Source organism: Tetrapisispora phaffii, chromosome 3 (assembly GCF_000236905.1).
Source record: "Tetrapisispora phaffii CBS 4417 chromosome 3, complete genome".
In the NCBI taxonomy this organism is placed as follows: domain Eukaryota; kingdom Fungi; phylum Ascomycota; class Saccharomycetes; order Saccharomycetales; family Saccharomycetaceae; genus Tetrapisispora; species Tetrapisispora phaffii.
In genome coordinates this window covers 768,285-780,776 of record NC_016522.1, presented here as the reverse complement: position 1 = coordinate 780,776, position 12,492 = coordinate 768,285, and the positions used below count along the sequence as shown (strand labels likewise).

The 12,492-nt window shown below is 32.0% G+C and overlaps 5 protein-coding genes across 5 annotated transcripts; 2 read left to right on the top strand and 3 right to left on the bottom strand.

Annotated features, from left to right (window-relative positions):
• Positions 1 to 229: 229 nt before the first annotated feature.
• On the bottom strand, positions 230 to 4,510 carry TRM3 (tRNA (guanosine(18)-2'-O)-methyltransferase; the record flags this gene model as incomplete). Its single annotated transcript, XM_003684897.1, has 1 exon — positions 230 to 4,510. The coding sequence occupies one exon, from the start codon at positions 4,508 to 4,510 to the stop codon at positions 230 to 232; it is 4,281 nt and encodes a 1,426-aa protein (XP_003684945.1).
• A 578-nt stretch (positions 4,511 to 5,088) lies between these two features.
• On the top strand, positions 5,089 to 6,972 carry ATG20 (Atg20p; the record flags this gene model as incomplete). Its single annotated transcript, XM_003684896.1, has 1 exon — positions 5,089 to 6,972. One exon carries the CDS (start codon positions 5,089 to 5,091, stop codon positions 6,970 to 6,972), a length of 1,884 nt encoding a protein of 627 aa, XP_003684944.1.
• Positions 6,973 to 7,191: 219 nt separating this feature from the next.
• NUP84 (Nup84p) lies at positions 7,192 to 9,429 on the bottom strand (the record flags this gene model as incomplete). The annotated part of the gene is made up of 1 exon (XM_003684895.1): positions 7,192 to 9,429. The coding sequence occupies one exon, from the start codon at positions 9,427 to 9,429 to the stop codon at positions 7,192 to 7,194; it is 2,238 nt and encodes a 745-aa protein (XP_003684943.1).
• A 531-nt stretch (positions 9,430 to 9,960) lies between these two features.
• ARO2 (bifunctional chorismate synthase/riboflavin reductase [NAD(P)H] ARO2) lies at positions 9,961 to 11,091 on the bottom strand (the record flags this gene model as incomplete). Its single annotated transcript, XM_003684894.1, has 1 exon — positions 9,961 to 11,091. The coding sequence occupies one exon, from the start codon at positions 11,089 to 11,091 to the stop codon at positions 9,961 to 9,963; it is 1,131 nt and encodes a 376-aa protein (XP_003684942.1).
• Positions 11,092 to 11,596: 505 nt separating this feature from the next.
• On the top strand, positions 11,597 to 12,427 carry LYS5 (holo-[acyl-carrier-protein] synthase; the record flags this gene model as incomplete). The annotated part of the gene is made up of 1 exon (XM_003684893.1): positions 11,597 to 12,427. One exon carries the CDS (start codon positions 11,597 to 11,599, stop codon positions 12,425 to 12,427), a length of 831 nt encoding a protein of 276 aa, XP_003684941.1.
• Positions 12,428 to 12,492: the final 65 nt, after the last annotated feature.

The following is a 12,492-nucleotide window of genomic DNA, read 5'->3' as shown; positions in this document are numbered from 1 at the left end:
TTTATTATTTTAGTTTTTGAACATTGAAAATAGCTACAGTTACGAAAATTTCAGAACCTCACAATATCTAAATATATAAATATATACATAAATTATGTATATCAAATGATAAAATAAGATCAAATTATTGTAACCTCACAGATTCTATACCAAAATTATACAACAATTGAGTTATATCTTTGATCAACATACTTTTTTAAATATTTAAAATAGGTTGTGTTTATCTAAGTTACATATGCTGTACGGTGTATGAATAACAGATAACAGCAGTAGCTGTTTGGATGTTCATCGATCTAATGACACCGTGCTGTTGGATTTCCAGACATAAATCCAATTCACTTAATAAGTAACCAGGTATACCATGGGCTTCAGTTCCCAATAAAATTAGTGATTTTTTAGGAAACTTGTAATACTGATTCAATTCAATAGATTTGTCTGTTTGTTCCAGCCCTATTAATGTGTAGCCTTCTTTCTTTTTTTCCTGCATGAATTTGATGATGTTATCAATTGGAACTTCTACCATTGGCATCCATTTATCGGCTGTAACTGCAACATTTTTAAATTGTGGATGATTTTTAACCCTAAGATCTTGGACAGTCAATAATCCTACTCCAAGAACATCGCATAATCTACAGATACCACCCAAATTAGGTGGTTTATCTACCAAAGATGATACAACAATTAAATCTGAACGTTTTACTTTCTCTTCATTTTCTGTTGCATTGATATCTACAACAGTTTCCCAGGCCCCACTCTTTGTCTGTAATTGACTGCCTTTTTGATCAATGACTTTGATCTCTCTATTATTATTGCTTGGGTCTCTCTTCGATAACCAAGAATCTTCGTTATCACTTCCAATTAAGCTATCATCTAAATGTTGCATATATTTAGTAAAGGTAGATTCACAAATATAAGGAACGTCATGGTCGGTGGTTCTTTTCAGGATAATACCAAAAACATTTGTAAACGTATAGTCTGCCTTCAGATCCCAAATATTGGCATCTCCAGTTCTGTATTGCCCGGTTAACTCGGACATTTTAGCATTATCATAAAGGTTATGTAAAACTAATCTCAATGTCTTATCTGATATTGACTCCTCGAATACTGGCCAGAAGCTGATCATTAGGGAATTAGAGAAATGTCTTACATGTGGTTTGTTAGAAGAAGCATTAGCAATTAAGATACCAATGAATCTTTCAAGAATAGCTTGATGTTCAATTCCGTTTTCAGCTAAGTATTTGAGAACAATAAAAAGAATCTTTTCTGCACTGACTACCAACATTGGTCTGCTGTGATCATCTAATTGCGAAAACAGGAAATCACACGAATTGGAGATGCTACCAGATTCAATAGAGTGAGCAATTTCAAAAGCTAAATACCATTCCTTATAGATTCTTACAAGTGGAGAACTCTCAAGAAATAAACTGTCCAAAATATACTTGGATGAATAGTGTATTAAAATTTCTGCATCTAGCTTCGGTGCACATGCCACTATCAATTGCCATAACAATAAACGTTGAACTTCTTCTACACCATCAGTTCTTTTAACTGGAGTTAATGCTGAAGTTTCTGTTAATGCTGCATATACAAAATGTTCTTTAAAAAATGAAGGTGAACTTATTATAGTATCGATGATATAAACTCTAGATGAACTTTCTTCAGCACCATAAACATCAAAATATATACCATAAGGAGACGATGCAACATAAGAAGTCAAGTTGTTATCAAATAAAGTTGCAATTGTACTTTTTATTTGAAACACATTAGAATTGGCCAGCTGTAAAGTAAATGCTTTCCTTAATAATTTTCCAATCCATTCATATTCACTATTATCTTTAGACAATAACTTTGAAAATTTGGGTATGAAATCAGAAAAGCATTTTGATATGGAAGGCAAAAATCCTCTCCTTGCATGCGCTTGAGCAATAATATTGCAACCTATATCCTTTAACATTAGATAAATGCTATTATTTTTCTTTGCAGCATGTAACATAATGATTGGATTGAATATAGATTTGATTAAGCACAAATGGAAAGCACGCTGTTTTAGTACTAAACGCTCACTGGCTATATTTTCCCACAATAAGACTAGGATGTCAAATAAGTTAAGCACATATGCGTTCTCTATATCACCATTCTCAACTGTTTCAGTAAAAAATGTATTTAAAATATATTCAATCAGCATACCTATTGAGAAATCTGAAAGGTAATTACCGCTATCGGTAGTGCAATTTGATCTCATAATTTCAATTAAATGAGATAATTCGCCATCACCTATTTTAATCTCAATAGCATTCGATTTTAAGTAGGTCTGGACTAATTGGAAATAATTAGCATATATTTTATCTTTAAACTTAAATTCATCTTGAGAAAACTGTTGTACATGCAATTTAATAGTATTGTAGAGTTGGATAATATCATTGAAGTTTATCTCATCAGCTTCCATGTTATAGTTTGCAGTGTATTCAAAGATTGAAACAAAGAATATGAATTTATTGCCAGTAAATTTAGAATTCAATTGCTGAAAAACATGCTTGGCCGAAACAGATGTCCAGGTGATTGTAGAAAATCCTTTGTATTTACACAATTGATCCATTAGTATATATTCCTCATCTTCAAGATCTTCATTTAGTAACTTGAGCAATAAATCATTTATGTCCTGTGTGTAGTTATCTAGGACTTCTTCTGATTTGGCAATTTCTAATAAAAATGATTTTGTAGGTTGAACTTCTACACTAAACAGGATAGCTGCCAATAAATCAAATGTAACTGAAGTTCCTAGAAGAGGTTCTAAAAGGTCTCTTGACTTATCGAATTCAAAATTAATAACTGCAAAATCTCTTAAATCTTCAAATAATGATGAAATATATCTATAACTTCCTCTACAAGTAATTTCATTTGCTAATGTGTGAATCCACTCTGTAACAGAAACTGTTTTAGATATATATAGTAGACATTTTAGATATATTTTCTGTAATGTCGTTTCAGTAATTTCATCTTCAGCTTCAAATTCAAATATTTTTCTCAAAAGTACGAGATGAGTGGAACTCAATATTCTTAATTTTTTGGATTTGAAAGCAGAAAGTATACCAAATGATATATAAACTCTAGAAGCATCAAATGAACTATTACGTTCAATTATCATTTCTAAAATTACTTTGAGAATATCCTCAGCAGTATTGGAACCCGTTAATATTAAGTCACTAACAAAAGATGATACAGTATCACCATACTTGCAAGTTACGCCATCGGTAATATAAAATTGCGCCTGAGCAATAGTAGGCAAAATAGTATCCTTTAATATATCAGTGTTTGATAAAAATATTTCTTTATTTTGAACTTTGAAGACCAGAGATAAAACATATTTTCTAACACTTTCCATTGAAGCATTAAGTCCTGTAGAAAAAAGTAGCATTGACCAACTTGGATAAATATACTCATTTTTGAATATCTCAATAACTTCTGAAGATGCTTCTTCAAGTTGGTTTAATGATGTATCTAAAGTAATAATCTCATATAGAGTGGTGAATTTTTTCCAACTTTCAATTATCTCATTCTTTTGGTTCATATCCCAGTGAAATAGCTTGGTATCAATTTTTTCAATAGAAAGTGATATAACTTTAATAGTTGATTGAAGGACAGATAAACCAAGCTTTCTATACAAGTGAATATCACTGTTTAATGCAGATTGAATATTTTCCCAAAAAGAGTCGATTTTTAGTATTAATTTTAAATGGTCAGATATTTTACCGGCAGATATAAATCTAAGCTGAAAAGTCAAAGCATTGTATATCTTCCATTCTGAAGATTTACCATCCTGATATAACGATTGAATAAGTACCCAAATAAATTTATCAAACGAATCAGAGGATAAACATTGTTGGACTATGTATTGAATCCTCCATCTCAAGTTTTTTTCAGCTGCAGAAGCTATATTATTTATATCAGAACCAAGTAAAATAACGATAATTGTATTAATCTCGCTTGTTTCGTGATTTTCTGTATCATTTGATGATGTTTGAATACATTCCAATAAATTTAGTAAAGCGACAGCACTGTATGTCTGAGATGACGAATCTTCAAAATTTTTTATTGAATTATTAACAAAGTTATCATAAAATTCTGGATTAAATAAACGTGTCTTAAAATGTCTGATATATTCCTTTAACTTTACTAAAATCCAATTTTGAACCTTACATTGAAGGCTTGGAAGGGTATTGATTAATTGAACAATATTCTCCATTGTTTCACCTTGCATTATATTTACTTCGATATTTAAGCTCTCGTCATCAATTTCAGAATTGGACAACACCTCTATTATTATCGGTTCTATTTTAGAGTATAATTTGATGATAGCCTCGTCTATATCTGATAATATCAGTAAGTCTTTCAAAGCTACGAATAGTTCAGACAATTTTACAAAGTCATTGTTATCTATCAGGTCATTGATCAATTCTAATTGTTGTTGTTGACTCAAATATTTTGCTATAAAAGCTTCTGAAGAAGACATTTTTTCAATTGAAAGGTAGATGGTAACTTAACTATATTATTTATATCAACTTTCAATAAAACTGTAGTTGATTATGTTTTCTAAATTCTGTAACTCTGGTTGTGCAGCTGTGATTTTTGATGGTCTTGGACTTTTGTTGGTAGGGGAATTGAAAAATATCTGATCAGAAACCAAGCCAAATTAGAGGCAATATTTAAATACTCAGAAGAATCTAAGATTTTAATTAAATCGTATGTATAAACCGTTGAATCACGAAGTAAATGTCAATCATCTAGCCATTCAAGATTCTTAAACGTAGAATCTTGTCACATTTCATTGAGAATCGATGAGCTTCTAATAAATTTTTAGTTATCACGTGCCAAAAGAATAGTTTACATGAATAAAGATGAATTTATAAAAGTAAGGGAATCACAATTTCAATCAAGTTATACAATACAACATTATAAGAAATAATTTTTCATTCTATTTGATAATAATAACGACATTAGATAATTATTTGATTACTATTTATGAGCGAGGGGAGCTGTGAAACTCATATATAATACAATTCAATATAGTCAACAGAATATTAGCGAGTAATGGATAAGCAAGCTAGTATACATGATCAAAATATTGTTGAAGAGTTAGAAACTGTTAATTTGAACGAGAATGAACCATCTGTATTAATTGATTCTAATATAAATAGTGTAAATTCAGGTATTCCCTCGAATAATATACAGAAGAAACGAATAAAGGAAATAAGTTCTGCTTCGGAACCACCAGACTTGGAACAACCAGATAGGGCACCTGAAATGCATGAAACTACAGAAGCTAGGGGAGACACATCATATGTAGCTTACAGTAATAAAATTGAAAATATTGATGGTTCCAACTTAGAAATAAACGATGATTTGATGGAAAAACTAAATATTTCAAGCAATAAGTTGAGTAGCATGGTAAATCCCAATACAGAGTATTCAAAATCTCATTCTCTCGATGGTGGACTTATTACGGATTCAGAAACTGTACGAGAAAACGAATCCAAACAGGTACCAAATAAATCTGTATTTATAACTAACACAAATAAAATCTCAGAAGGCCAAGGAAGAAGTTACATCTCTTACTCTATAAAATATGGAAATGATGTTGTTCAAAGACGTTATAGTGATTTTGAAAACTTTAGATCAATATTAGTTAGACTATTTCCAATAAACATAATACCTTCAATACCAGAAAAACAAACATTAAAAAGCTATGGTAAATCTATTACCAATAAAAATACTTCATATTTGTTACCATTAGAGGGAACAAGTTCTATAGATATGGCTTTATCTAACATTAATGGAACAGTACGAGCCTCAGAAGAGACTTTCATACGACATAGAATAAGGATTTTAACCAGATTTTTGAATAAATTGCTCGATGACGATGAAATTATGAGTACTACGATTGTTACTGATTTCCTTGATCCTAATGTTTCAAACTGGAGCGATTTTGTGAATAGTTCTGCAACATTTTCTTCTTTACGTAAGAGTGAACTTCAATGTAATCCACTTGATCCCACAAACACGACAAGAATGCATGCATGTTTACCCATACCATCTTCTTCAAGTTTGTCTCCGATTACAAAAGAGAGAAAAACAGAAGCTGCAGATGGTGAAGTAGAAAAGAGAGACAGTTTTGAGATACTAGATAACGATCATAAGCAATACGAAACATTAATGAAAAATGGAATTTACAGGCATAATAAACGCATTACGAAAGCATGGGTTGGAGTACAAGAGGATATGAATGATTTAAGTGAGATATTTGCCTATTTGTCAAATAATCAGATGGGGAAAGAAGCCACATTAGCAGAACAAACTACATATGTAAGTAATGCATATGATGAGTCAGCTACAGAATTGGAAAAATTGGTGGGCTTATTATATTATGATATAGATGAATCGTTCAGTGAATTGGTATACGATGCAGAATCTATGAAAGAGCTATTAAACTATAGGAGGATGAAAAAACTTCAATTAAATCTAATAGAATCGACATTAGGTTCAAAAATAAAACATCTAGAAAAGATAGAACACAAAGAAAATGAAACTCAGAAGAATACTGAAACCTTCACGAATGAGATTAGTGATCCACTAAAACCTCAACGTCAACTAACATATGGTGGATTATTGAAAAATAAATTTAATAAACTTACTACCATGGTAAAAGAGTCCCTAAATTATCAAGAACTTGATCCAGAAAGTCTAAAAGAAGAATTGGGAAAAGATATTAAATATTTAAAAGAATCACAAGTTGTTGCCTCGTCCGATTTAGAAGAGATTTCTAAGATCATAGTTGGAAGACGAGTAAGCAAGTATGTTGCAGAGAGAGAAGAAGCATTAACCAAATCGTTGGAAAATTATTCGAAATATATGATGGAATATTCAAAAAAGAATATGGAAATTTGGAAACTTATACGAGATAGTCAGAATACTTAAGTTTATTAACTTATATTTATTTAAATAAAATTAAAAAAAATATCTATACGTTTAGCCATTTCATATATGCAAATCATGAAACCAAGTAAATTAGTATTTGTATTCATTGATTCAGTGTTTATAAAATGTTTAATTCAATTAGATACAGTTACATGTACTACTAACATTCAAATTACCATGTGGTATATATAAAATTTACATATATAAAGTAAATTTTGCTTATAATGTGGCTGTATAAGCAACTAATTTCAAATATTCCTTTAATCTGCCACTTGATTGGAACAATAAATATATTTTGCTCTCTTCATTTGCAACTAAATCTGTAAACCTTAATGCTTGATCCAAGAATTTAGGTATTTTTAACATTGATGCAGCTTCTAATAAACCTTTGTGAAGTTCGATAATTAGGTATGGTGTGTACAATGCTCTAATTTCGAATAAAATATCGTAATCTACACCATCTGTATTAGCTGTCAATTCAACTAAAAAAAATTTAATCAAATCCGTAGTGTTTTTTGAATATTCAGTGAATTTTTCAATCAAACTTGGAATATTTGATTGCGTATTCAAGAGCTTAATCGATTTATGCCATTCCTCGTACTGTTTAAATATATCTGTCAAGTAATGGTATTCCTTTAATTCCTTTATAGAAAAATCGCTATTACTATCATATGATGAGTTCTCTAATTTAGTAAGCTGATAATTTTTAATTAAAGAAGAGAGCTCGTTTCTTGAAAACAATAACGATAAAGCTCCAACTTTTCCATTAATCAAAAATCTCCTAGCTAATGCTAACACGGATGCAATTGAGTCTTCATATTGTTTACCTAAAATTAACCATTCAACCGCTAAAATTAAATGTTCATCAATATCCGAGACACCTTTAGTAATTAGGACCTCTGTATTTGGAATATAAGACTGTTCTGTTTCAGAAAAGACTCTTTCAGTTGTTCTTTTTAATATGTTGACTATTGGTAGGTATAAACTATTAGAGATCTCGATTTGTTTTAATCTAGTGTCAGGATCTTTCAATGTCGACAGAATAAACGAATATGCATCTATGCCCTTATCAGAATCTATAAATTTGACATATACTGGAATGTATTCTAATAATGAATGTAATCTTAGAACAGTAATATAGGCCGTTATTAAATTATAGTTATCTTCTTTGGATACTACTTCTGGGTTGAGTAATTCAATAAATATGCTCATATGAGTGACGATTCTCAATAAATATGCTTCATGAAATAAATCATTGTCGTCATCATTTCCGTTGACTACGTCCATTAGCATCGAAACAGATGAATGTAACACGGATGGTAAAGTATCTAAGATCACAGCTCCGATTAACACTCTTAGTGGATGTGCTGCTTCTGTAGAATATTTATTTGATAGGAGATTTAATATAGATTGCAGATCCATAGATTTAGATGGTAATGCTAGTATCAGTTCATCTTTTGTAACTTTTTCTTCTTTCATTAAATAATTTTCAATTTCAATATTCATTATCTGGTTCAGATATATTAGTAGTTCTTTAGCCCAGCTTAAATTTGATCTCACCTCTTCATCGTTCGGGAAGTCACCAGCTAAATAACTGTAAATAGCACGTTCATAGGAATCTAAAGAATCGTTTAGTGACAGATTATAAACTGCCCTTCTCCACAATATACGTTTCTTAACACCTTGTTGTTTTTCAAATCCATTTCGAAGTTGTGAGTCAACAACCGGATCGACGTATTCTTGCATACCGCAAAGAATCATGTACATTGTAATATTATCTGATAATTTACATTCTTCAAATACTCTCTCGTATTCACCACACAACAATAAATCAAAGATATATTTATAGAACACATGGTCTTGAACTTTGTCTTTCGCATCGATAATTACGTTAGCGTCACGCAAAGGAGAATCTAAATCTACACTATGTAAATTACCAGAAACCATTGTGTTATTCCATTTCGTTCCTGGGATATCGTTTGGTCTTTCAACTCTTGGTAAATTACTCTGTAACCAATATATTATAATCCATATCTCATGTAAGCTTTTATTATTTTCTAAACATTCCTTTTCGTAAACAATGTTTGAATTGTAAGGTTTGGCTTTAATATTTGATACACCGTCTAAGTTATCATCATCTGATGACATTCTAAAATCCAAGATCAATTCGGTTAAATGCCATAATTTAGCTTCCAATTCAAAATCACTGGAAAGTTTAGAATTGCCGTCGTCATTAGAAGATTCCTTAATTGCCATTTTAGCAGCAATTGAACGAAACTCTCTTATCAGATCGATTGGGTCTTCGTAGCTTGTTTCACTGTCATCTTCATTTTTGCTGGAAATCGAAGTGTGTTTGCCATTTCTTTTGAAGTGATTGTAAACAAATTCAGTCAACGCTTTTGAGAATTCTGTGTAGCACAAATCGGTTGTGCTATCGTTAACGATATCAATATCCATTACGATATTATTAATTTTTGTTTTTTGTCTATCAAAAATTTGAACAATTTCAAATCGAAAACAATTATTCCTTATAAGTTAACAATTACTGGGAAAGTAGGAATAAAAAGGAAACTCGTCGACGCACTATTGATAGGTATAGTTGATATAATTTAAAAACACACGCTTAAATAAGTATTAGAATGTTCAAACGTGTCAATAATAGACAGTTCATTTTGTTTTCTATTTAGAACTATGTATTATTCATATTTTTTGTCATCCCAATCTCTTAATATTTTGATATAGCGATATTTCGTGTAAAGGTATTGGATGTTTCCGGAAGTACCTGCAGTGTATTATAAGACATTATAAGACAGTATAAGGTTACAATGATAAAACGTTGAGAATACTAGCAGGTTCACTTTATACATATACAAACATTTATGGAATCCTTTACTGATGAAACTATTTTGTGTTATACATTAGAAAAAACAGTAATGCTATGAGTTTTAATTCTTCCTTTAGGGTGCTTGGGCGGGATGTCAAGTGTTTCTAATGAACGACTGACTTACCAAAATCTCTAGCTTTTTGGATCAGTAGAGCATCAGCTAACACTAAGGCAGCCATGGCCTCGACGATCGGGATGGCTCTTGGGGTGACAGAAGGATCATGTCTACCTTTTGCGGATAAAATACCAGTTTGACCTTCGTATGTAGCGGTTTCTTGTTCTTGGCAAATAGTAGCTGCAGATTTGAATGGGACTGAGAAGTAAATGTTTTCACCGTTGGAGATACCACCTTGGATACCACCAGAGTTGTTAGTTGTAGTTCTCAATTTCTTCGATTCATCATCAAAATAGAATGGGTCATTGTGTTTAGAACCTGGGACAGCGACACCAGCAAAACCAGAACCAATTTCAAACCCTTTCGATGCTGGGATCGACAACATTGCATGGGCTAGCATAGCTTCCAATTTGTCGAAACAAGGTTCACCTAAACCGGTGGGGACGTTTCTGATAACACAAGTGACGACACCACCGATGGAATCATTGGCACCTCTATATTTTTCGATTTCTTTTACCATATCGCCAGCAACGGAAGTGTCTGGACATCTAATTGGACCCACAGCATCGACTTTGCTTCTAGTGATTGTGTTTAATAGATGTTGGAACTTCTTATCGAATGGATCTCTGTTCATTTTAATCTCACCGATCTGAGTGACAAAAGCAACAATCTCCACGTTTGAAACCTGTTGTAAGAATTTTTCAGCAATTGCACCGGCGGCAACTCTGCCAATAGTTTCTCTAGCGGAAGCTCTGCCACCACCGGAAGAAGCCTTCAAGTTGTACTTTTCCATGTAAGTGTAATCAGCATGAGATGGCCTTGGATAATTGTCCATGTCAGAATAATCATGGGGTCTTTGATCTTCATTCTTGACAATCATAGCCAGTGGAGTACCTAAAGTCTTACCAAACTCAGTGCCTGATTGAATCTCTACTTTGTCCTTCTCATTTCTTGGAGTAGACAATTTCGATTGACCTGGTCTTCTTCTGGTCAATTGAGGTTGGATGTCCTCTTCAGTTAATGACATTCCAGGAGGAATGCCATCTACAATACAACCAACAGATTTACAATGGGATTCACCATATGTGGTGACACGGAATATTTGACCAAATGTTGACATACTGGACTAAGGGACCTTAAAGATATCTCAGGACTTGACGGCTTGAGTACTTACAAAAAGCACGTTGAAAAAAACATGAAGAGAGCTGAAACAGCAAGTAAACCTTCAAATAATATCGCCAACAGTATTAAAACAATACATGTAAATGTTTAAAAGCTCAAAAGCAACTTGGTCATTCAGTAAACTTATTTGAAGGTTTTTTGGCTTAATGCTTGTGACTAATTTACAAATCCGAAGTTTTACAATTTTTCAAAATCTGAGCTAGTTTGTGATTGGGTGTTACCCGACTCTGGGTTTAGAGAAACTGAGTTCCCTAAAATTCAAGATAAGGTTAATCATACCCCAATGGACGATGACTTCAAAGTTGTTTCAATATAAAATGGTATAGATGGTTGTTCAAATGGGGACTAGAACTGTATTTAAATGGAGAAAGGCATTCCTAGTGTATGCTTTGAGTGAGAGCGTGCTTGGTTAGGCTTGGTTTTATTTGCAGCTCTGTGAATTGATGGATTCATCGAATGATTTTGAAACATTAATGGATACCCTGAAAAATGGTGTTGATAACAACTGGAGTGCGATTTTATTAGTTTTAATTGATCCGACATCGATTTCCTTTTTAGATGATGATTATGAATTTGAACTTGCATTGGGACTAATTCCATTTGAACAAAGAGTCTGTATATTGAATAAAAAAAATAATGCTGACAAATACAAGGCGCTAAGTAATAAATTGTTACAGTTATTTGGATGTGGAATGTTATTAGATTGGAAAGGAAGTGCTGATGCTTCTTTTACTACAAACAAATTTGGAAAACCAAGCGTGGAGAACGTTTCGTTTAATATGTCTAATGGTAGGAACTTAGTGGGGATGTATGTCGTCAATGCTGGTAACGTCGATGTTGGTATTGATATCGCTTCTTTTAGCGATTACAATACAGAACTGTTGAATACAACTGATGTGTTTGCCTTTGAAGAGATTGCCTTGTTTGACGGAGTAGCTGGAAATGATCTTAGAAGACAACTATTTGCCCACTTATGGTCTTTGAAGGAAGCCTACATCAAGTTTTTAGGAACGGGTTTATCGTATTACAATGCACTTTCAACATTGAATTTTGCAGAAGAATTGAAAAATATATACTATATAAAGGATATTGATAAAAATGAATTTGAAAAGGTGATTGGTGGTAAATCTCTAACGTTTACTAGTTATAATGCTTTAAATAATGAGGTCGTTTCTGTATGTTCTGAAAATGAACGTTCAGTCGATAATAAGAGACCATCCCCGGTGGTATATAGCATAAATATTAGGTGTGTAATAGATTACTTGGATAAATAGAATATATTTGTCAGTCTGGTAATAAAAATTATAATAATTTTAAAGATATAATTTTAACTTTTTGA